Source organism: Chroicocephalus ridibundus, chromosome 1, assembly GCF_963924245.1.
Source record: "Chroicocephalus ridibundus chromosome 1, bChrRid1.1, whole genome shotgun sequence".
NCBI lineage: Eukaryota > Metazoa > Chordata > Aves > Charadriiformes > Laridae > Chroicocephalus > Chroicocephalus ridibundus.
This window is the reverse complement of record NC_086284.1, coordinates 190067286-190091416: the sequence shown is the minus strand read 5'-3', so window position 1 is coordinate 190091416 and position 24131 is coordinate 190067286. Positions and strand designations below refer to the sequence as shown.

Genomic DNA, 24131 nt, shown 5'->3' with positions numbered 1-24131 from the left:
AATTGTATTAATTTTATTTTATTTTACTTAATTTTAATGATGTGCTCAAGTGTTTTACCTTGAATATTTAAAGTTCAGCATATGCTTTGCTGAACTATGGCTTGATTATAACTATGAGAGAATATTTTATTAAATATGCAGGCAACTGAATTCATTAGTCTTCCACTACTTTCTTGCTCATGCTGTATAGCTTAAGAGCAAGTCTTAATATTTCCTTGAGACAAATATAGCTCTTGATGGTAAAGTGATGGCAAAGTAGTGGATTAAATCTGGTTACTGCATTTGGCTAATGAGGAAGGTAACTTTTCATTTTGAAAGTATGCAGTCTGTGACTCAGTTATTTTGTTTATAGTATCCTATCTCATTATGTAAGGGTACATTAAAGAAGGCTAGAGAGCAAGGGGAAAAGAGAAAAAAATGGTGAATATACACCAAGAAGAATAACAAACGTCTTGAAGAGAGCAATGGTAGAACTGACTGTCTACAAACTGTTTTTCCTGTGTCCTAGTGGACCTGAGACATTTTATGTGCTTTTGGAAGATATAGCACAGGACTTTGAAGAAGCCTATGCCCTTCTGAATGAGGAGGCACAGTGGCCAGTAGAGGTTTCCTGGGACATCTCAAATGGCAGAAGGTACTTCTGTTTAGGCCAATGGACTGGACCTCTAGTGTAATGGTCAGGAAGCTCATAGTGGGCTTCCCCTGTCCTTCCCAGTTTTTCTGATGTCCCCATAATGATGAGGAGAGGCATCACCCTGGCTGCTGGTCCCCTGCCCCTCCTCTAGATCAGTCAGCTCTACCTGGGCTGCCAGGCACATGGGCCAGGCCTGGAGACTTGATCCATCACATGACTTGTCTATAAAATTGCCTTCTCCATAAACACGAATCTTCCTGATTGAGGGAGTTTTCTGTGGAGAATTAGACAATCATCTCAAACGTGATATCCGGCCTTGTAGACTCAGGATTGCATAGAAGAACTGCAACAGCATTTGATTAAGGATATGAATCTTCTGATATTTTTTTTTTAAGCATTTTTTCCTCAGCGAAACTTGTTATGCCATTATCTTACGCTGACCAGGAGTGAACTAAAGAAAAAAAAATTAATACGAGGAGGAATAGTTATGTAGGATGTGGAAATTATATTCATAAGTATATAGTGTCAATTATTTAATCATAATTTCTGTTGCAAAGTGAAAGGATAGTTATATGATTTGAATTATATCTAGAAGCCTTGTATTTTGACAAATGTCACAGTATCATAAAAACACAGAATACTAAATAACAGTAAGATTGACTAGGGGGAAAAAAGAATATTTTGGAGATAGTTCTTTCCAAGTAAAGTAAAAGCTGGGTTTAGCACATTTAATCTCTTCTCCATAGTTTCAACAAAAATACAGAATAAATCAGATAAAGACAAGAGAGGAAGTATTTAAGCATTCTTAAATGCATAGCTATTATTATAGCTATAAGGGGGAGAAAAATCTTTGTATATATTTAAAGTATTTATGTGTTGCTTTTTTTTCTCAGCTTTGGGAGATTATGTATACACAATTATCTTGATAAAATTTACTGGTTTAGATGAGCTCTAGCCATCCTCACACAAAGACCTCTATTAAAAAGTCTTTTATAATTTTAATAACATATCATGCAGCTATTTAATGACATTTTGATATCCTAGCTGCTCATTGAATATTTACTCCCCGTTGGTTTTCATAACTCATATTGCCAACAGCATGTTTTCTGTAAGTCAAACTGTTTCTGTATGCCATTTTAGAAGAAAGTATAAGCAAGCCTCACAGCACGATTTGTTGAAATATTTAGTTAAGTGGAATAGTCTATTGAACAGTAGTCTTTTTAAGGTAAGAGAAAATAAAAATGATTTTTTTAACAGTATTGCAACAACCTCATTTGTATCAGGCTAAAACTGTTGAAATGTGTGATAAAAAAGCAGAGAAGCTGTGAGCAGGTTGACAGATCTATTTGCTGAACATACAAGCTATTGTCACCGAAAATTTCTGAACAGTTCTCTTAGCTTAGAAAAGGCTTGCTTTGCCCAGTAACAGTTGTAATATCGTAAGGTGTTGCAACATTTTGTTTTAATTAAGAGGTATTTTCTCACCTGTTCCCTTGAATTAACTTTTCTTGCTACTGCTGGCCTTCTTTACTTCCCCCCCCCCTTACCTCAGCATTTGATACTTACTGTAATGTGATCTTGCCTGAGTGCCAGGTATCTGCCAAGTAAAATTTAAGTTAATGAACTTTCCCAAATGTCTGGGGTCTGCTGCTCCCAGTGCTGTCCTTTCACAGAGTTCACTGATGGAGCCACTCAGCACTCAGGCTGGAGCTGCTCCTAACAGAGCAGATGAGGCAGCACTGGGACGGGGTGTTCTCCATGACTTTCTTTGGTGTCGATACTTCTCTAAGTTCATAAATAGCCTTGATTTTTGACCTATGAGATTGGGTGCTTTTCTGAGCTTCTGCAAAGAGTATGAAGAATATAAATTAGATGCAAGAGGTAGCTAGTATTTGGTTTTTCTTCACATCACTTGTCTTGAAGAAGAATTGGAGTGTATGTAGAAATAGAAGCCTGCTGTTTCCTTCTGGCAGTAGGACTCCTTCCTTTCCATTTTTTTATCTGGAATGAGTCTGAAACAATATCTCCCAGCCTGCATGCATATGATCCCTGGCATAGCCATACTTCTGGAAATTTGATGAAATTTGACCTATCTTCCCAGCTTGTTTGCTCAGCTTTGCAATACCAGCCACTCATTATGAGGGCTGGAAGCAGAGCAGGAATATGCCAGGGCTCTCCCCTGTGTTGCACAGAGCGTCACAGTAAATCTCCATGGCCAGAGTGGTGCTGGGATTCCTCTGTCCCGCTCTCCTGGAAGCACAGTGAAGAAGGGGTGACAGAGCAGAGGGCATGGTTCCATTTGCTCCAGCACCAGCCCATGGGGATGAATTGGGTTTGGGGAGGAGTGGCAAAGTGAGAGCACGATCGCAGTCCCTGGGTAGTGTGTGAGCTCTTGGAGCGGCTCTCTGACTCCTTCCCTTCTACTCATTGCACTGTACCACTGCATTTGCCAAAGCTTTAGAATGAAACTCTAAATTAATGACATGCAATGGGACAAAAATGTAAATCAACTTAATTTTTAAAGTACAGCATTTCTGCATAGTGTCCTAAGTCAAGAAAGACAATGCACATAATCAATCTTTGTGTAGTAAGCTGAAAAATGTCACTGAGCCTGACATTCCTCTGACTCAGTTGGCACTGACACAATACATTGCTGAACAGGAATTCACACTGAAGGCTTTTATGTATTCCTGAATAATTAGTATGCATGGATTTGGGATACTATCTACGTGAAGATAATGAATGTGTTTTGGTAATTGTCTCCTGCCACTTGATTTATCAGTTCTTAAAATACTGAGTTGCAAATATTTTACTGCTTTTTAATGTAGGGCTCTTTCATTAATTTTGTTCTTCTGTTGAGTTACATGACTTAGTGACAATCCCATTTAGTCCAGGAATTTTGAGCATTACCCAGTGAAATATTAAAAAGCTTTTAACTATTAAATGATATTTATGTATATGCAGCATGCAAAGCACATCATACTGTGCACTAAGCAAATTCTTTCACCATTTTCGTTGTGAGAAATCTAAAATAAATAATAGATTGGTTTGTAAATCTTTTTGTAGACCTATTTAGTATAATGGTTCTCTTAATCATAAGCAACAAAGAATAATTTTTAAGAAAGCCATGCTTACTGAAGATAAAAGAGTAGTAGTGCTGTTTTATATGCTAAACTCTATTTTAAAAAGGTGTCTTCAGAAAACATAGAAGAAGAAACTGGGAAGGAGTGAAGAAGTTAATTAGCTATAGTGTCCCTTTCAATAGTATATCCTCGACAATTCTAAGAAAATGCGTTGAGATAGAATTCAGCTCATAGAATACTTGTACCCAGCTTGTTACAGTGTTTAATTTAGTCAATGGCATTGACAGCTGATTTCTTAATGCATTGAATAAAAAATACACTACTTCGTACTGAATTGCTTTAAATCTGCACAGCTTTTATGAATGTAAATTATGGTTCGGTGTTAACTGGTCTCTGTCTGCACATCTAACTGTAGAAAAATCTCATATGTGAAATATATTCTGTTTTCGGTGACCATTTCCTTCCTTTACCTCTTTTGTAACTTTAACATAGGCATGTAGACATGATAGAACAAACGAGAAAGCAGCCCAGTTATTTTGATATTTAGTACATTGCATTTTTTCAATTCAATCAATAACATGGGTTTTAATTACAATGCAGTGACTGTGCTCACCTCTTCTGACATGAGTAGCTTAAATTTCAAAACCATGTTGAATTCAAGCAGTCCCAGTTGTTATAATGATTTCAGCTACTCTAGGCTAACATGCAAATTTTATTCATTCTGGGAATCATCCATTGCATTTGAAATATATTTCTCTCTTGTATATCTTATTTTGTGATTATGTCTGTGCATATATATGTGTAGTATTTGTGCATCCCTCTCGAGTGTTCTATTTTCACCGTTTAAAGCTTTCTTAAAATAAAATAATTATCATTTATATAGGTTCAGATTTTTTATAATATGTTTTATATCTAAACGAACACTTCTGAATTTGATAACTTTAATAAGGACCTTTACTGATTTTACAGTAGCTCTGTGAAAGAAAACACATATGGGATGTTTTATGTGGAGCTGGAGCTGCTGCTTCAGCTATCAAACTAATGGAACTGTAATGGAACACTTACTAACAAAATTAATGGGCTGCATTCTTTTCTTTGTCACTAGATCTGTATGGCTCCATTAGGTCTGATTTGTTCAGGGATGAGAGGAAGGAGTGATGAAGACACTAGTATTTTGCTATGTACTTGAAACGAATCTATGACTTTTTTTTGTATTCATGAGCTAGTTAGCATCTTGTTACGCCAGCCTTCAGTGAGCTGATATGAGTTAAAGAACATCTGTTGTGGTATGGTTTTATTTACAAAATAATTTATTGATTCTCATCTTTGTGTTATTCTTGCATTCATAAAAGAAGGAGGTCAAGGATATTTGTTTCTTCTGCCATTGTTCATTATCCCAGACACTTCTACTAGAGGAAGTGGTTTCTCTGGGATTTTACTGTAATCCACAGGATTTTATTTTTATTGAGCTTTTTTCCTTCAACTGCACTTGATAGTAGTTGTTTCAAAGTTCAACCATGTACAGAAAATGAAATGTAATAGCAATCATGTTTACTTTCTATTAAAGTATGGATTTTTTTGAAGAGACTAATTTGCTGGGAGAATTCTCTGAGAGACCATTTTACACCTACAATCTAATATCAAAACCCAGTGCAACAACCTTTCTTAAAGACAAGCAATCTAATTTGACACAGATAGCTATCCCACGCTATATGTTTTTGTTAGTATTATAGCTGAAACACTACATAGTTACCTAAGTGTTTCTATCCTGAGTTTTTCTTGGAGATTTTGGGGGATGAAATGTTCTAGAACTCTTTTCTCTCCTTTCTCATTAGCCTGGTCCCTTTACACACAGTTTTCAACCTCCACACAAATTTGGCATTCCCAATCTTCCAGAATTTCAGTGTAGTCAAACTACAGCCAGGATATAGGTAGCAGGGCTATGAACTACTATATCTGTAAAAATTCATTAAAGTCTGCTCAAGTGGTGCCATCTATAAATCACCCAGGATTTCTCCATATTAGAGGAGTTTTCACCTAATGTATTGGCACCTTTCAGAAACTCTGTGGGGAGCAGCAAGTATCCAGCCAGCAAAATATAATCTGAATAGACCTCTACCGTTACAGAATTACTGCCCACCATCCCCAGTGACTTTGTGTTATGAAACAGAAAATTTGAGAGGAAAGTTTTGAATACAGCTGATATTCCATAGTGCTGAGCATGTGAAAGCTGTATATAAAGCTTCTTCACTAAACTGCATATGAACAAAAAGAAAAAGTAATAAGAATATATTACTTCAAAGAAAAGAAAGCATAATTTGAAACACTGTGATTGTTCATGTTGTTTTATCTATTTTTAGTTTGAGAGAATTTTAATCTTTTGTGTTTGCATGGTTAGAATTGGCCACAGCGTTTGGAAGGCCTGTGCAATATTGCCAGAATATAATTCAGCTAAAGACAGTAAAGCAAAAGTGACTCTTCAAAACCAGAGGCTGATACATACCTTTAAAATTTTGATTTTCTGCCTGTTTATGAAATTCCTTAAGTACACAGGTTATAATCTGCGGCACTTGTAATTTAATTTTGTTTCTAGTTTGTTAGGTAGCTATTATTGTTCACTTCCAGTGGTATTTTAGAGGAATTGCACAATTTAAACATTTATTAATGAGTCCAGGAGACAAAATACTAATTAATATGGAAATCTTTCTAGGCTTAAACATGATGAAAAAAAGGGAACTTTTAGATAGTGTTTCTTAGTATTTCTTCTTCAGAAGTAGTATATTTGTATTCAAGTACTTATTCAAGTACACCTTCTGAGAGGATCATTGTGTTGATCTGATGTTGAATTTGCTGTGCATTATTATTATCTTCCTATTACCTTTGCTTATTATTATCTTCTGTGACTAATCTAGATATTCCCAGATTTCTTATGTTATTTCATACTTTATAATATGATTATTACAGGACCTTCTGTCACAAAGATGTAAATTTTTCATGTATATTTCATGTTTTTATTGAAATAACTAAGTTAAATTTCATTCACAATCCTCCCAAATCCCGTTGTAAGAAAATAATGTAATAGTCTATTTAATTTTTTTCCTGAGTTTGTCTGTGATGGTTTCTTCTCCCTCACTCTCAGTTCCACTTCAGGCTAATTTAGTACATATTTGAATGTGTTTTTTTGCCTTGTTCTTTGTTTATTGATTGGCAACATCACTTTTTATCTGTATTTATTACATGTTTTGTTTTGCGTATGTTAGTACATTCCTTGTTCTTCTCAACTTTTTTTACCTTTGTTAGCCTTAAAATCTTTTTGTGCAACTCCCAGACAGTTGTTGGGTTTTTTTTAACGTCCATTGCTAAGTTGATTGTAGGCCTGCAGTCTTTATTATCCCATTTCTATAGTCTTGTGAACCACATTATTATGTTAAAGTCATAAATATTTCATTCTACATGGAATAATTACTTTTTACTGTATATGTAAGAACTTTGATTATATGTAAGAACTTTGATTATATGTAAGAACTTTGATATACTAAGATGATGCAAATATAATCACATATAAGGGATACAAGGGAAACTGCAAAAAATTAGGCAATAGTCACCTGATCATTAGAAAAATTGTTGCAGCTAAAGAAGTTAAATCAAAACTCCAGGCAGGCAAGGAAAGTTAAGATGAAGCCTGAGAAATTAATCTTGAGGCCTTGCAGTGGTGGTACAAGGTCTACAGCTTGTTATTAGCAACGGTAATACCATCCTACAGGACTACAATAACAGCTGAATAAACATTCTTGCATTTTTTTTTCTCTTTGTCTTGTTATTACTTCTAATTAGCAAATTGACTAGTTCGAAAGTCTAGCTTTAGAAAAGGTTGTAAAGGCCTGGGTTTTTTGGTTCTTCAGTGCTGTTTTTCAGGTTATATTCTGTGGTGCTGTACTTTCTTGTTTTAATGTTGTTACAGAATTTGAGTTCTTGGCCGTTTAAGCTATAGAGAAATAACTAAAAGTTCAAGGAAAAAAGAAGCAAAGAGAAATCTGTGGGGAATGCACCTAACATAAAGGGAACTCACAGCTACTCCACCAGTAGTACCTGAATTTAGCAGGTTAGGTAGACTTTACATATCCTGAGAAACTTGAGAATATCCTGGTTAGGGTCGCATCCTTATCTGGACTTTTCATTTTCTTGAAATCCAAGCTGAAGACCTGGATTTCCATTGAAATTTTTGTGTGTGCCACTGCATGCTACAGGATTCTTGCACAGTCTGAATGCTGCTTTTACCACTGTGATTTGGGATTAGAAAAGGCATCAAGGTAAGAGACAGTGAAGGTATCAAATGGCAAACAGACAAGAAGAGGTGGAGAGTACAGCCTGTAAATCAATGAGTATTTTAAAACGATGTCTTTTGGAACAGGGAGAAGTCATAGCAATATAAGTCTCTATACTAATAAAGGTGCATTTATCCCAACCTGTTAGGATGGAATGAACAAGATAGATAATTGTAAATACCACTGCAGATAGCACTATCAGGTTTAGGCTTATGTTTCCCTAATGCAGTGCCAAAACTAATCAGTCTCCATACAAGTAACATATAACAACTAAAGACTCCGAGGAAATATGCTTTTATCACAGTAACAGTGTCAAAACAGTATTATTCATTCAAAACTTATTTTGCAGATAAAATTGCTATGTTACTGGAATGACTTCTCAGTTGTTCAATTAAATATTCAAAGATTAAAAAAAAATTAGAATTAATGCCTACAGAGCTCAGGTTAGGGAGAATAATATGGATTCAGTTCAACACAGCATCTCTTGTTGCCACAGCAAGAATAATATGTAGATCATAATGTAGAAATAAAAATCAACTATATAGATTTATGGCATCTCTTACTCAAGTCCGTAAATGAAATATGTTCCTCAAAGAATTTGCGCCTGTAAAGTACTGATTTTCCTTATAGTTAACACAGCATTTCAAGGGAGCAAACTTATTTTCTTAAGTAAAGAGAGTAAATAATGTCTGTAAGGGAACTGATTAGTCCCTTTTTTAGTAGATTATTTCAGCATTTCACTGTTGCAACAGAAAGTGTAGCCTCCCAGTTCACCCTTTGTCCCTATCTAACTGTGATGAGGGTAAACCCATTAACAAGGGCAGGTTATTCTCTGAAAACAATTCTGTTCTTCCTCAGTGAAATTCATGGCTGCTGTGGTAACTGCAGAATAATAATAGGCAGTGGACAAAGTTATTAAGGTTGTTTGCAGAAGTCAAACATCAAGGTGCTTTTAAAGTGATCCTTTAAGTTATTATAAAAGAAGCCCTATAGCATCAGTGTCATTTGTTATTTAGCAAAGACTTCCATCACCCAACAATACCCGTTTTTCCTTTTTAACACTAGTCATGTTGTCCTTTAAATCAGGTTTATAGGAAGGATATTTCTTTATTAGTTTAAAGTCAGATGATGGTCAGTAGAAGTAATCCTCTGGGCAAAATTATTGCCAGCCTCAGCTTCAAACAAGTTTTGATTCATTTATTATATTCCCAGTCTGTGTGCAGACCTCCTACTGACATCGGTAACAAGCAATGCACTGAGAAAAACACAGAGCTTTGAAAATGGGATGTTATTTGTGTTTGAGAAGAGTATTTTAACATTTTTCTTTATAGTAGTGCTGTCAAATTTTATGTGCAGTGGTGGGGTTTGCTGTGGTTTTATGCTTTGGCACCAGCCTGTAATGTGTGTGCCATCATGCTGTATACTCAGGGAGCAAATCCCCGTGGCAATACTACATTTGCAGACCCCTTTATGGGATAATTAAGATAAAGGATACCGTGAATTCCACAAATATCCAGCAAACTACACAGAAGTATGTCAAGACTTAAAAAAATGTAGCTAAATCCTATCAAAACGGAGTTGTCACTTAGCAGCCTGTCCTTTGCTTGAATGTAGGAAAAAAGCTGCAATGGATCAGGGAAACAAGGGATCAAGCAAACGAAATATAATGCTGGGCTGCAATTTCAGGGATCTACTTTAGATTCTTTTAGATATTGTGGGTTATTAAGTAACCAAATTATATTCAAGTAATTCAGCACCTGCTTCATCAAGCTACAGAATATGGAATTAGATATAGACCACTTCAGCTTCACTGATTTGATTATGTCGTAGAGAGAGACTAGTGAATATACATTAATCCTATGAAATTAAATCAAGAAAATTAGCTGAAGATATTCCTAGGGGCCTATTTGGTGTCTATTTGCATAAAATGCTGAATTACCTGCTTACTGAAATCACTTTTTTTGTGATGAGTAATGGAATGGAACCGAAGAACTGAGTTTACATAAAAATTTAAGCAGGAAAGTACAGGTTCAAATCAGAAATCCATTTAACTCCTGGCTCTGACAACAGCCAGTAGCAGATCATTAGAGCATAAGAACAAAACAAGTATATAATTTTTCCCTCAGTGTTTCCTAATGTGGAGTATAGAGACTACACTGTTACTTTGTTTATGTTCGATTATGTGTGATGGACTTTGCCTCTATTATTATTTTCTGAACCACTTTGTTATTCTTTTCTGGTGTCTTCAGTATCCTGTATAATGTATGCAGGCGTGATGTAATCGTGCACGTTCTGAAGAAGCGTTTCCTTTGGTTGTCTTTAAAAATTCTTTAAGATAATGTCATCTGATGTTTCCTCATTCTTATGAGAAATGATGACTTAATAGGCAAATAAAGCCTATGCGTTCTTTATTCATGCCATTCATAATTTTGTAGACTTCTGACACTGTTGTCTCTTTAGGAGACATTCCAGTATTTCTAACCGTGTTTTTGTCCTGTTTGCAACTTTTCTGTTGGCACTGGGTATTTATTACTGGGAATATTATACACTGGGAAGCTTACTACTTGCTATTGTCTCCAGAAGAAGTCTAAACAAATAATTTAAGATGCAGAAGTCTATCCTGCAGGCTTTTCAAATTAAGTGAGATTAACTCCATACCAGATTACTTCATCTCAATGTTAAGTACCAACATTGAAGGCCTGTCTTATTATTTCAATCTGAAAATGTGACTCTTCTCAGTTATTCTTAGTCTAGCCATTTCATACCATATTCGAAAAAAAGCCTTGTTCGTGGTTTTCTTAAGGTTTTGTAAGCAATACAGTTTTCTAAACTGTACCACCTCTAAGTGATTAATTTGTAAGTGATATCAGTATTTATTTTCGTTTTGATTTATTGAAGTAGAACATTAGTGAAGTAAAATTGCCGAAGTAAAACAATAATAAGTAATAAGATATTAAAACATGTTTACAAAACACATGAATGAAGTGCAAGTAATCCTAGAAGTTCCAAAATATTTGATCTGTAGACGTGTTTCAAGTAATTCTATCAGGAATACATTTTCATCCTCGGGGAAATATTTACAATTCACAGTAATTTCCGTTTTTGGTTGGAGGCAAAATGGAGTTTTGAAGGACAATGATAAGTAGAAAGCACAGCATGTTTAGAAAAGCCACTGTCCTGCTGTGGTTAGTGTACATAGCTCAAATTCGAGACAGGTTATGTTTAACTTCTTCAGAACAGATACTTGAACCTTATTGTGCTGTACCAAAAATAACTAATAACCAAAAGCTTTCAGTGGATTATAGAATCCCTTACCTGTTTTGGCCAACTGTTTTTCTTGAATCTGAAAAAACATTCCTAGCTCATGTTTGTTACAGCCAGGGCATTTCAGCAGGCTGGTCTGAGTTCCACTAAATGTTTTATCAAAAAAACACTCCACGTGCGTGCGTGCTTTGTGTTCTCTCATTGCTCTAACAAATCATCAAGTGCTTTGTATTTTCCACAGTTTATTTTATTTGCAGTATTTAATAATCTCTCTGGCTTATATTTTGGTTACAGGTTTCTCTTGGGCTTTTACATGCTCGAGCTACTCATATCCTCTGGCCTCCACGACGCTGGCAGAAGTTACAACCAATGCTACCTCCGGAGCGCAGACCACTCCAGAGAGAACAAGAGTGATCTAAATGTTCAGAGGAAAAAACACTGAAGTAAAGTTTAACCGGGAAGAGTTGCAGCAGTTATACCATCATCCATAAGAGCTTTGCCAAATATGCTTTAACATCAGGTACCATATCAACAAATATATGCGACGTCTTCATGTTAAAATGACACCTTAAGTGTAAAGTTTTTTGGGTTTTTTGTTTGTTTTCTTGTTTGGTGTTTTTAAAAATTGTCAAACAGTAGTGCATTGTGCATTATTTTGCTTTGAAATAATTAGTTGTAGAAGGTTTGAATGTTCAATTTTTCTGGGTAAAATGCTTGACTTGTTACGTCTGTACCTGTGCTTCCCTGGATAAGAAATTATTAAAACCTTCAATAAAATATTTTAATCTTTTACATTGTGTCTTTAGTAACTGAATGGAACCTTTATTATTATCATTGATTGCATATGAAAAAAACCTCACAAACACATAATATGCTTTGGATTGTCCCATAATTTCTAATACCAAAGAATCAGTACTTGTATAGCTGAAAAGTTAATAATATACATTTTTTTTTTTTTTTCAAAAAGCTAATGAGATTTTTTTTCTTTTTATGCAGGTTGTGTTTATTATTAAACTGAATACATATTGCTTATTTTTAATTTCTCCTTCAGGAGTGTTTTATATAAACATTCCCTGTATATTTTGCTGAAGTAGATATTCAGTCAAAATATAAAAATTATATTGCAGTGTCTGAAGGCAATGTTTCATTCATTTCTCAAGTATAGTAAATCATTGTTAGTATTGATTGCCACATTTATTTGAAACTATGTAATTAGATTATGAATAGTATACAATTAATACTATAAATATATAATTAATATTATAAATACACTCTGAATATGCAGTGAAGCTTCTGCACACATCATAAGTAAAAAGAACTTGAAAAATGACACATTTTCAGCTGCAAATTAATATCAGCCAGCTTATTTTCATATTTATTGAATTTTACTTTAGATAGATTAGTACTTTAAAAATTTAACAAACCACACAAAAGATCTTTAAACATCTCAGCTAAAATCATGCATTTATCAGAACTTCAGACAAGATGAAAATAAGTCTATAGCTCTTTGAAGACACACATCTGTGTATCAGTTAGATGATACATTCAATCACTATGAAAACTCTCTATTATTGTCTAACCTTCTTAAATGTTCCAGCTCTCTAAGCACTTTACTGTCTACATGTGCCATGATCTTTCTTTCTTCCAAAAAGCTGTTCCATAGGTCTCTGAACTCATCTCAGTTAAAACTCATGCAGTTTGTTTGGGTGTTAATTGCAGTAAATTCACAATTATTTTGATTGGCATAGGGTGATTGAAAACAGCATTTTGCAATCTTTTTTTTTTCAAATTAATTAACAAAACTGAAATGAGTTCAAGAAATTTAGCGCAGTCATAATTAATTTTGGTGACAAATATACAAACACACACCCATGAAAGCCGAAAGAAAGTGACAAACATAAAAAGGAGTTGAAAAAAACCAGATTAGATCAGCTTTTTTTCTTTTGGTTGTTTAGGTCTTCATTTCCCTTCTTTTGGTTGTTCAGGTCTTCATTTCCCTTCTTTCCACTAATTGATTCCCTCCCTCTTCCTCCTCTTGAGTATCAACTGGGCAGAGTTCTTACATATATTGACTAGCTGGAAAATTTGGTTGGCTCTTTTTGCTGGTACGTGTTCTGCAAAACCAGTGCCAGAGAGTTATCAACAAAAACAAAGGCACTTGTTCCTCAGTTATTATCTTAATTATGTTTTTCTATTCATGTTGTCTAAAGATACAACCAAGTGCGTCTGCATCAGTAACATTCCCAAAAAGATTATTTCAAGTTCCTTAGGATTGCAGACCTTATTTTCCAACTGAGAAGAAGGATCCAGATATGGATCCAGATATTGGAAGAACTTGGGTTTATAATTTAGTCTGGAGAGCCTGAAGCACAGTATTCAAAATCATGAAAGGTTTCTGTGAAGTGGAAGAGAATCATTGATTTTCCAAGTACATCATGTACAGGCAAACTAACAGACTTACAATGCAGCAATAAGACTTTTATGTTAGACATGGAGAAAAAAACGTTTGAATTTTAAAAATAATAAAACATTGGAATAGATTATTTTTCATTGCAAGGTTTTAAAATTTTTTATCAGGCCTGTTTGTAGTTTGAGGCGGGAGCATGAATTAACTACACCTTGAGATCCACATCAGCTATTTTATACATTCTCTGATTAGTTATTCTGTGATTGGTAAACTTGGTGGTGCCTTTGATGCTGGGCAGGCAGCAAGTTACATCAATTTCTACTTCCTTTAGACTTATAAGTTTCATTATATGCAAGCCTAGAAGTGTTAGAATAGCCTCATGTAACACTTGTTCTAATAAGCATCCAAGGAACCTGATTCTTGTAAACGAAGCTATTTTGCTACATATTGTCGTTGGATTAATATGCATGACATTTTACGTCATCACATAGCTTAGTGAATGGAAATACCTCAATGAAATCATAAGCATTCGAGTAAGATAACATAATGTATCATTCAGTATCCAGAGCATGAAAAGCGAACCCATATTACCAAAGCAGAAAGGACCAAGCAGCAGCAATAACACATGACCACATACTTAAAGGCATTATTATTTTTTTTGATATAGTAATATACTTGGTTTTCAACCCTCAGATGTGAAATGCATAATGAGAACCTGTTCTGGCAGCAATGAAATCAGTGGCAAAATTCTCATGGACTCAAACTATCATGATTAGCTTTCTAAGTCAGCATCTTCCTATTCAAACACAGGCCTTCAGGTGATTTGGTGCTGGGTCACATTAACTCAGGGGAGTTAAATAAGAATAAGCACAAGTGAGAAGTAGGACTTTAAGAAATTAAAGGATGACAGGATATTTCAAACGTGAATATTTTTATGTATGAGGAGTCACATGAATACCTTTCCTATGGCCCAAAACATAGAATTTTCTTCAGTGGGTGCCAGACTTCACTTGCAGAGCAAGAAGAGATGTTTCAAGCTGATCAGGAATTGGTACTCTTAGCAGAGATGAGCAACTGCCTCTGAGAGAGTGCAGACCAAAGCTATGTATCTCAGCAATGTCTAAGCATCACAGCCTCATACAGAAAATCAAAACACCAACTGAGAAAATGGAAAGCTGGTGCAAAGAATGGATGGTCATCTAATGCGTACGAGCATCCTTAATTAGTTGTTCAGGATTTCCTGTGACGAAGAAACACCGTAGCAGGAGATGCGTTGAGTTTCATTTCTTCCATCTGTTCATCCTTTAAGATAACATACCTAGATGATGCAACATGAAGACTAGCATTCTGTCATGGCACGCACAAAACACTAGCTGTTCAGGTCTAAAGCCACTACAAAATGGATAATTTAATGCAGAACTATCCAAGGAAAAGAAGGTAAAACCAAAACAATAGATTGTGCTTTAATAAACAGTTTACGTTACCTGGCTCCTTATGTACTAGCACTTAGGAAATAACACTTATCAGACATCAAAGATCACATCTAAGACATATGAACTCAAAGTAACATTGTAAAGTCAAGTGATGACATGTAACAGCTCTTGCTATGCAGAAGTTTGATTTTCACAAATGTTTTTCATTCCTTTAGATTTGTTTACCACACTAAAATCAGAAAGAGCTCTGAACACTTCCAGCATATGACAAGTTGAATAGCTGTCAGAGGCATCATTCTGTAGGCATATTGCTCAGGAGTCTAGCAGCTGATGAACCTGCATACTCTTGTGCAACTTTGGTCATCCTGTGGTATTTTGCTATAATATGGAATAATCCTCTCTCTTTGGAATATTTTACTATCATTACTATTATTATCAAGAGAATTATTACTTTCTCCCCACGCCAACATGGTCTATTATTCTTACCATGGTCTATTAGGCATCTTGTCCAAGGTCATATAAGATAATCATGATAGGTTTGGAAAAAAAACAGGATTTCTTCTTCAAGAAGTCTACCTCCTTAGTAGCAAGACTGTCTGCCATTCACTTTCTTGCACCATTAATGCACAAGTAAACAATTTGTGATATAAAATACAAATCTAAATGAAAGAAAAAGATTAGTGAAAACCAAAATTCGAAGTAGACGGCTTAGCCTTCCCCCATTGGATGGTGGAAGGGAAAGACGAGTCTTTTTAGAGCTAAGGTTTCCTGTGGCAATATAGGCTCAGAAATAATGCAATGAGGTCATACTAACAGCAAATACTGTAAAAATTGTCCTTCCATAAATATACAATTTCACCCAAAGAGACTGGATTTTTTTAAATAACATGTAGCAGCACTTTCTAACCACTGTATTGAAGCTGTGCTTTTATGCAGAAAGAAATTATTCTTGAAGAAAACTAGAGGACAAAGGCTACCAGAAAACCACCTGGTGGTGGCTTAGAGGTAGACCGGGAACCCCAGATAGCAGAGATGAAGTCCCCGTCCCTGCATCTGTACTCCTTTTCAGTAATTCCTTTGTGTGAAGTAAATATGCAGATTATTAAGTCTGGTGCCACGACTACAAACTTAATTTCGTATAGTGTTTTCTTGTATTTTTTAATTAAAAAAAATATTGTGTCCCCTATCTGTTATGCCCTGAATGCTGTGGCTTTATTTGTTTGGTTTTTTTCATTTGTGAAATAAAAGATAAGCCAGAAGCTGGTTTGTATAACTGCACCTCAAGAGACTTTTAAGCAGAACATTACACAGAAAATATTGCCAATACTCAAATTATGTCACCATCCAAATATCTTCTTGATTGGAATTTATTAACAGTGTTATTGGATGAGTGGCTTGCCTTTGGATGATTTAGTAGCTAAAAACCTGAAGGTGTAGAATATTTTAAAAATGCAGCAGCTATGTCTAAATACCAGTTTATCCTGATCATACAGGGAGAAAAACTTTAATTTAAAAAAATGTTTAATTTGTGATAACTTGGTGGAACTATATTAACCCACCACATCATGTACTATCTTCCTCATCCCACTCACAAATGTCTCAGCATTTTATTTAACATCTAACCTTTTCTCATATCCTTCTATTAAATGTCAAAATTGAATTTTACATCCTTTGGGAGATAAAATGTACCACCCTCATATTTTTTCTTATACACATTTCAATTAAGAAATGAAACATATAAGAGCATTTTTTTAGCACTCCCTATGGTTTTATCCATTTGATTACAAGGGTTAATCACACAAATGGTCCTGAGTTTTCTGTAGGACTGTGATGCCTGAGGATCTAAGATCAGGCTATAGTGCTTAACCTTTTAACCTCTTTTTGATGAGCCTGTAATTAAAAAAATGCATTTCCTTTATTCTCCTGCATTCTTCCCTCATTATGAATGGATGATTCTGAATCTGACATGAAATATCTTAAGGGTTCAGATAAGTAGTCCATTTGTCCAGTAACCTGTTCCTGACAGGGGTCAGTAAATTATACTTCCTATAATGAAGAGTTTGGAATAACCTGCCATAAGTGAAATTACTGTCCAACCCCAGGCAATTAATGTTAGTGTTATGCCCTGAAGTATGAAATTTAAATCCTTTACTTATCTTACATCTTTTCTAATGTAACCGAATGTTCTTATTATTTATACAAATGTTTAATGCAACAGCAACATCTGAAAAGTCTCAGTTTGTAAATAGCAAACATCTGAGTGAAGTCGGAAATTTTATCCTTAACTTCTGTTTACTTGTGCTATGCCCTATGTTAAGTTGGGAGCAATTTACTCTCTGTTGGCTGCTTCTGTCTGTGGGATGCTTGGCCTGCAGTACCTGTCTGAAAAGTCTGGTAAATTGAAATATTTTTCTTTCAGTTCTCTTAAGGAGGAAAAAAAAATTACCCTTATCAAACATTGTGAGAAGTACCTATTAAGACTTATCAATGTTAATTATTTTTACGTGTTATGACTGTCACTGTCAAACATCACAAAGATTCAGGTGGCAGATTGCTATATGTGTGCAAAGTTAGTGACTATGGTCAACATATATGAAGAACTAATGTTTAGGATGCTTGGGCCCTGAAGCAGACTTCGTCATCTCTGCCAGCCAGACTCCCCGAAAGGTGTACAGGGAGACTCATGCTCTGGAGTGCCAGACTCGACACAGGAGCAAGCTGAGAAGGGCGGTGTTTAATTATTGTGCTAAAGCCAATGGAGACAAAATGGAAACCACACCTGCAACCTTCTGTGGGGCTACAACAGTTCCAGGAAGGGCTCTTGAGTGGAATCCATCACCTGGGACCATATCCTGGTCCCAGGGGTGTGCTTCATTTTAAAACACATCTTGAGAGAAAGACGCTGAGACTGACTATCTTCTACATGATAGCTGAGAGGCTAGTATATTCACCTACTATTTTGTAGGCTCTCCTCAGCCTGAAGAGCTGACACCAACTGGATAACCTTCTGCATAGAAATGGCTGATTTGGTAGATGAGGGGAGAGCAGTGGATATTGTACCTAGAAATAGTATTCAGGGAACTACATAAAACTGTGAGGAACAAAGTCCTAGAGGAATGATGAAATGTCTTTTGCCACGGAGCTGTCAACTACAGAATCTTTTAATGTGTGACCAAGATAAGATATATACCTTTTTAAAGAATATCCACAATAGGAAATAGATTTCTGTAAATGCCTGGCAGAATCTATAATAGCATTACCTAACGCCTAGTAGTGAGGTCAGCCAATTCTTAAGGCTTTATTTTCAGTGAAAAGAAGGTTGTTAAGTCTCCAAAGGCAAAGAACAATTATGTCTAAAAATAGAAGCAAGGTGAAGCTTGAAATAGAGAAGCTCACAAGTACTGACAAAAATTATGACTCAGATGGAAACCTCCACTTTTAGGCTTTAAACAAAATGCCTTGGACCTTATTTCAGCAATTATCAAGATGTTTTTTCCTCCTGCCAGAGGTCTAGGGTGGTAGAGGGTAAATGGAAAAGCCATACCATGATCTTTCAAGTAAATCCTAATGAAAACCATGTGTATTATCTTCTCCCACTAATAATAATAAAAAGATATCTTCTGTGCCTGAAGTTTGGAGAACAGTTATGATAAAATTACTCATCTCTCTTTTTTTTTTTGCTTTTTTTTTTAAACATCATATCACGTGTTAGCTGACATAAAGCGTTAACAGGAGACTAACACTCTCCGACAACAAAAATGTGTGTTTCCTCCCCTGAAAGATACGAATAATTAGCCCTTGGAGATGGTTCTACCCTACAAGCAGGAAAGACCTCAGTGCTTACAGTAGGATTCAAAATCTAAAAGGACTTTTTAGGTGTATTTCACGAAGAAGGAATACCAAATCCTCCATAGAACTTCTAAGCCCAGATTCACTTACCAAACTTCAGTGTTTTAACTGAGGCTGTATTTATACTCAGTGCCCTGCTTAATAGATTTTTAAAGACAGGTCCCTTGAGAGCATGATGTAGGACTTAGGTGGGTTGAGGCACTCACCCTCTGAAGGTGCTAGTCTCTAAAAGAGCTTTTGGTCACCTCAGTTAAGTTCCATGAATCTAAGCCTTGAGTTTTTTATATGATTTAGTTCTTGGCACAACAGATTACTATTAAAAAACTTAGGTAAGTCAAAATCAAAGCCAAATTTTCTCCTAGTTGTTCTTGAATTTTATTACACAGATTAATCTTGAACTTCCCTTTGATCACACAAAATTATGTAGATTCAGGTTTCTCCAAGTGCTGATTTCATTCTTGATAGATTATTCACAGTTGGTGGCAATGGCTTTAAGATTTTAAAAAATAAGTTGCACCAAACTTAGTATCTATTTTTTTCACAGGAAAGTTGAAAAGAAGATTTAGACGTTTTGCTTTAACTCACATATATCAGCCAGATTATACAGATTTCTGTTGATTACATCAGACTTTACACAAGGAAAACATCTGAATAACATCACTCTACAGCTGAGTTAAAAAGCTCATACTCCAGACAACTTGTGCTTTGTGTTAACTGTTTTGTGGATTAATGTTAGCTATTCGTTAAGACATCCCATTCATGTTGCCTGTTCTTGAAATGAGGAGTTTTACGTGAGCATATGTAATATGTACTTTCTCATATCTTAAATGTTCACAGAAAAAAAAATCAGAGTATTTGTTCTAGATCTTAGCAATTATATAAAAAAACAATTATATAAGTAAGTAAAGTCTTTTTAAACTGTGCTAAACACAGTAGTACCAGCAAGTTGAACAATAATAAGGTCTCTGTTCTCTCTCTACAGTTGGTTAAACTTATTTGGATTGCCTTATGGCACAATTCCAAGTCTGAGTCCTCAATAACTGTGTGCCAAGCATGAAAGGGTCTGTTTTTCAGGGGCTGACTTTTTAATGCTTTTTGAAAATCAGGTTTTTCTCTTTTCAAGACATCTGAAATGAAATGCTTGGCTTGCCAAATCACTAGCCACTACTGAAAATCACTGCAAGGGTGTGATACTAAGTTTGAACATATTTGCTCTTTTACTAACTGGATAATAAAAAGAAATTATTTCCTCTACCTTTTATCTATTAATAAGCTGTATTCAAAACAGACCCGTCTCAGAGGTAAGTGGATGAAAGTTCTTAAAAAAACCTGAAAACTTCTGATGGGATTTTCTAAAAATACTTAAATGTACAAGAAAATGCATTACCTTGATTGAAAGGTAATGGAACTTTTTACTCTAAATCATTGTGGGATAAACCCAAAGAGTGATTTAGGCATCTAGCAGTCAGCACAAGTTCTTTAGCCTATAATTTAGGCACAGTGAGGCTAATCTCTGTTGCACATTTTTTTCTCTCTCTTTCTGCCTCTCTCTCTCTCACACACACAAACATACACACACAGATGTTCCTTAATCCTGTAAGTATTTAAGATACAAAAAGCTACATTCACAAAAGTTTTCAGGTGCTACACTACTTTTTTAGTAAATTAACGTCTTCAGTACAAATATTCATGCTCCCTGTACAACAAATAAGGGAAGAAGAATTGACTACAGAATGAGATTTCCGAAGTGCACTGCACAAGGAGATGTCCAAATTGTCCAAAGGTAGGAAAGTTAGTCTCTAAGATTGCATCAATCCTAATAAACTAAAAGTGCCTAGGAAGAGTCTCAGGCATAGTTTTGTCTCAGGAAAATTGGTACTTATTCAAGCAGCAGTTTACATGGGCCTGTGACCATTTTTATAGGTGGTTTGAACGCAATGACCCTACTTTGGAGAATAATAAGTTATTAAACAGTGTGAACGTAGGCCATTGGTATCAATGCTAGAGAATGAACGGTCCTAGACACACTTCATTTACCTATACAGATATAATATAAGGCAGTTGGTAGCCATTGCTCTTCTGGGGTGTAGACACCTCTCTGCTCTTTGTACCATCTGCTGGAATTGGTTGCTAAACACAGCTATTTTCCGTGCTTTCTACTCATAGTCCAGTTTTCCTTTGTTAGATTCTTTGTCTAGTTTGCAGAAAAGACAGTATCTCCTCCACAGGAAGGATTTTGCATTTTAGCAGAAACTTTGTTCATGGCTTTCACAGGGCTCTTGCATCTTGATCTGGATGACCTGCGCATTTGATCCTGCCTTCGTACCACCTTTTTCTGTTCTTGCGGTCTTGCCCCTCTGAGATATTGTTTAATAAAAGTATCTTTTCTTACGAGAATTTGCTTAATCTCAGCACTTTTACAAATCAATATGGAATATTTTCCCATGAGTATTTCTTCAGAGATTCAATGACATTGTCCTTATGTCCTTACTTTTCCTTCATAACTTCCTTTCAAAAAGTCCTTCCTCAGGACTGACTTCCTCAGAAATGACAGTCATTTTACTCTCTGATCTATGTGTTTACAGGTTTTGCTGACCTGCTCTGAGAATATTACCCTCCTTCTTTTGAGGTTATTTTCCCTTTTTCTCTTCCTTGGGAAAAAAAAACAAAAGAAAACAAAAAAATCAAACCAACCAACAAATACTTACCCCCACCACCAGGAAAAAAAAACCAACAAAACAAAACCAAAACAGAAACCACAGTTCTAGTCTGGACATACCTGCAGAGAGGAGGAATGCAAGTGTTTTTAATAAAAAGCAACCTCTGCCCCCTGCCACCTCAGGGCCTTTGACCTCTGCTGCCCATTCCCATGAACAGTGAGTGCCTCTGCAGGTTCCCACATCAGCAGTGCCAGCAACAGCCTTGAAGTAAAAGCTGTAATGCCTAGGAAACCATTGCGATATTTCTTAAAAAAATCAGTAAATATATTGGAGAAAGATACACTATTTATGATGCACTCATACAAGGTAGAGATGGAAGAGAGCGTTGGCCAAGGGAGAAATTCTACATTTTTCCAGCGATGGTGGTGAAACACACCTGCGTGTCCCACAGACTGGTGAATTGCCTGTACCTAACTAGCATATCATCCATCTTTCCTCAACAGTGCTACGTGGTGGAGGGCTTGCCATGGTTGTTGGGGGTGTCTCCCTGAAGGAAATGCTATATGAAACATGTCAATGTCTTGGAATGTTTTATTTTTTATGTAATGTTTTTTGAAACTTATCATGTGCTGCTGAGTTTGTGTCTGAAACATAAACACATCCTTTCAGAATGCAAATATAAAAATGTAGGTAATATAAATTGGCATATAGATTGAAAGTCTTTAATTATAGACTGCAAAGTTTAAAATTATAGATAATTAACTAAGAAAGCACACGTTCAACACTGATGCTGCTCCAGCTCTTTAAACATCATCCAATTAAGGAAATCGAAGAAACTGAACTGATGAACAGTGTTTATTTACAATAATCTGCCCTTAAGCCTACGAATGGGTTCAAATACATGTTTTACTCGTTTCTATCTCCATGGATGAAAGGTGTCTATATGAATAAAACTAATTAGTTACCAAGGGAAAATCTACACTGTTACATTGCAATCAAAATTGATGGGCCTCATCGAAGGTTTAGCATATTACAAGCGCTGTCAATGCTTGAACAGGAATAGGATAATTCCATTAATTAATGCAGATAGTTAAAATTCTATTTAAAGCCAAAAAGCTGCAATGATAGAAAAGAGAAGCTTTCTGTTCCTCATGTAAAGAAAATATAGATATTTATGACAAGTCACAGCCATGTCTTTTGACCTAATTTCAGTATTTAGTTTTAAAGATTCCACTGTTACAGAATTGTTCGTAATTCTGTTATGCATATTCAAGAAATAATTATTTCATAGCTACAAAATGAAAAACAGGAAAGAATTCGTTCTCTTTACGAATTTCATTTAGAAATTCCTATGTCTATGTCCCTGAGGGAGATAAACAGTAGAAATTTCATATATTTAGCTTATGTTTAACATTATCTGAAGGTAATGGTACTTAAAATGCAGTAATATCTAGGTGACTCATCTAAATACTTGCTACTTATTTACTGAACATGATGACTGCCTAGTCCTTTTATGTTGAAATATTTAGGGGCAGGAAAATTGGAAGCATGGGCTGGTGAATAGTGCACCTTGTCCAATGGAAGTATCTTGAAAATGAAAAAACCTTTTAAACTTCCTGGAATCATAAGTGGAGCTATGTCTGCTTGCAAAAAAAACAGAAATAAATAAAAATCCACGAACAAGCTTCTGCATGAAGCTTGTTAATGGCCTGCAGGGGGTGAGTCACTGCCCAGACGCACCCCCAAGGGCCCATGCCCCATCCTCACCCCGCAGCACCCCTTTGCCCTGGGCAACATGTGGTGCACTTAGAATCTTAGAATCATAGAATCTTCATGGTTGGAAAGGATCTTTGAGATCATTGAGTCCAACCATACACACACACACAAAAAAAACCCAAACCAAACCAAAAAAAACCAAACCCCTACAATCTCTGCCACTAGAGCATGCCCTGAAGTGCCACATCTAGACATTTCTTAAATACATCTGGTGACTCAACCACCTCCCTGGGCAGGCTGTTCCAGTGCCTGACCGCTCTTTCAGTAAAGTAATTCTTCCTAATATCTAATCTAAACCTCCCCTGCTGCAGCTTCAGACCATTTCCTCTGGTCCTGTCATTATTCACCTGGGAGAAGAGGCCAACACCCACCTCTCTCCAACCTCCTTTCAGGTAGTTGTAGAGGGCAATGAGGTCTCCCCTCAGCCTCCTCTTCTCCAAGCTAAACATGCCCAGCTCCCTCAGCCTCTCCTCATAGGACTAGGTCTCCAGACCCCTCACCAGCCTGGTAGCTCTCCTCTGGACACGCTCCAGCACTTCCATGTCCCTCTTGTACAGAGGGGCCCAGAACTGAACACAGTACTTGAGGTGAGGCCTCAGAGTGCCGAGTACAGAGGCACCATCACTTCCCTACTCCTGCTGGCCACGCTATTCCTGATACATGCCAGAATGCTCTTGGCCCTCTTGGCCACCTGGGCACA

General features: G+C 36.0%; 1 protein-coding gene across 4 annotated transcripts in view; it reads left to right on the top strand.

The window, feature by feature from the left end:
- IMMP2L (inner mitochondrial membrane peptidase subunit 2) overlaps window positions 1-12082 on the top strand; it is a 498017-nt gene extending 485935 nt beyond the window's left edge. For all 4 annotated transcript variants that reach the window (XM_063323177.1, XM_063323174.1, XM_063323175.1 and 1 more), the window contains one exon: window positions 11601-12082. In XM_063323177.1, the coding sequence (XP_063179247.1) occupies window positions 11601-11748 (148 nt within the window). In that variant the 3' untranslated portion in view covers window positions 11749-12082. The remainder of the gene's footprint in view (window positions 1-11600) is intronic.
- Window positions 12083-24131: the final 12049 nt, after the last annotated feature.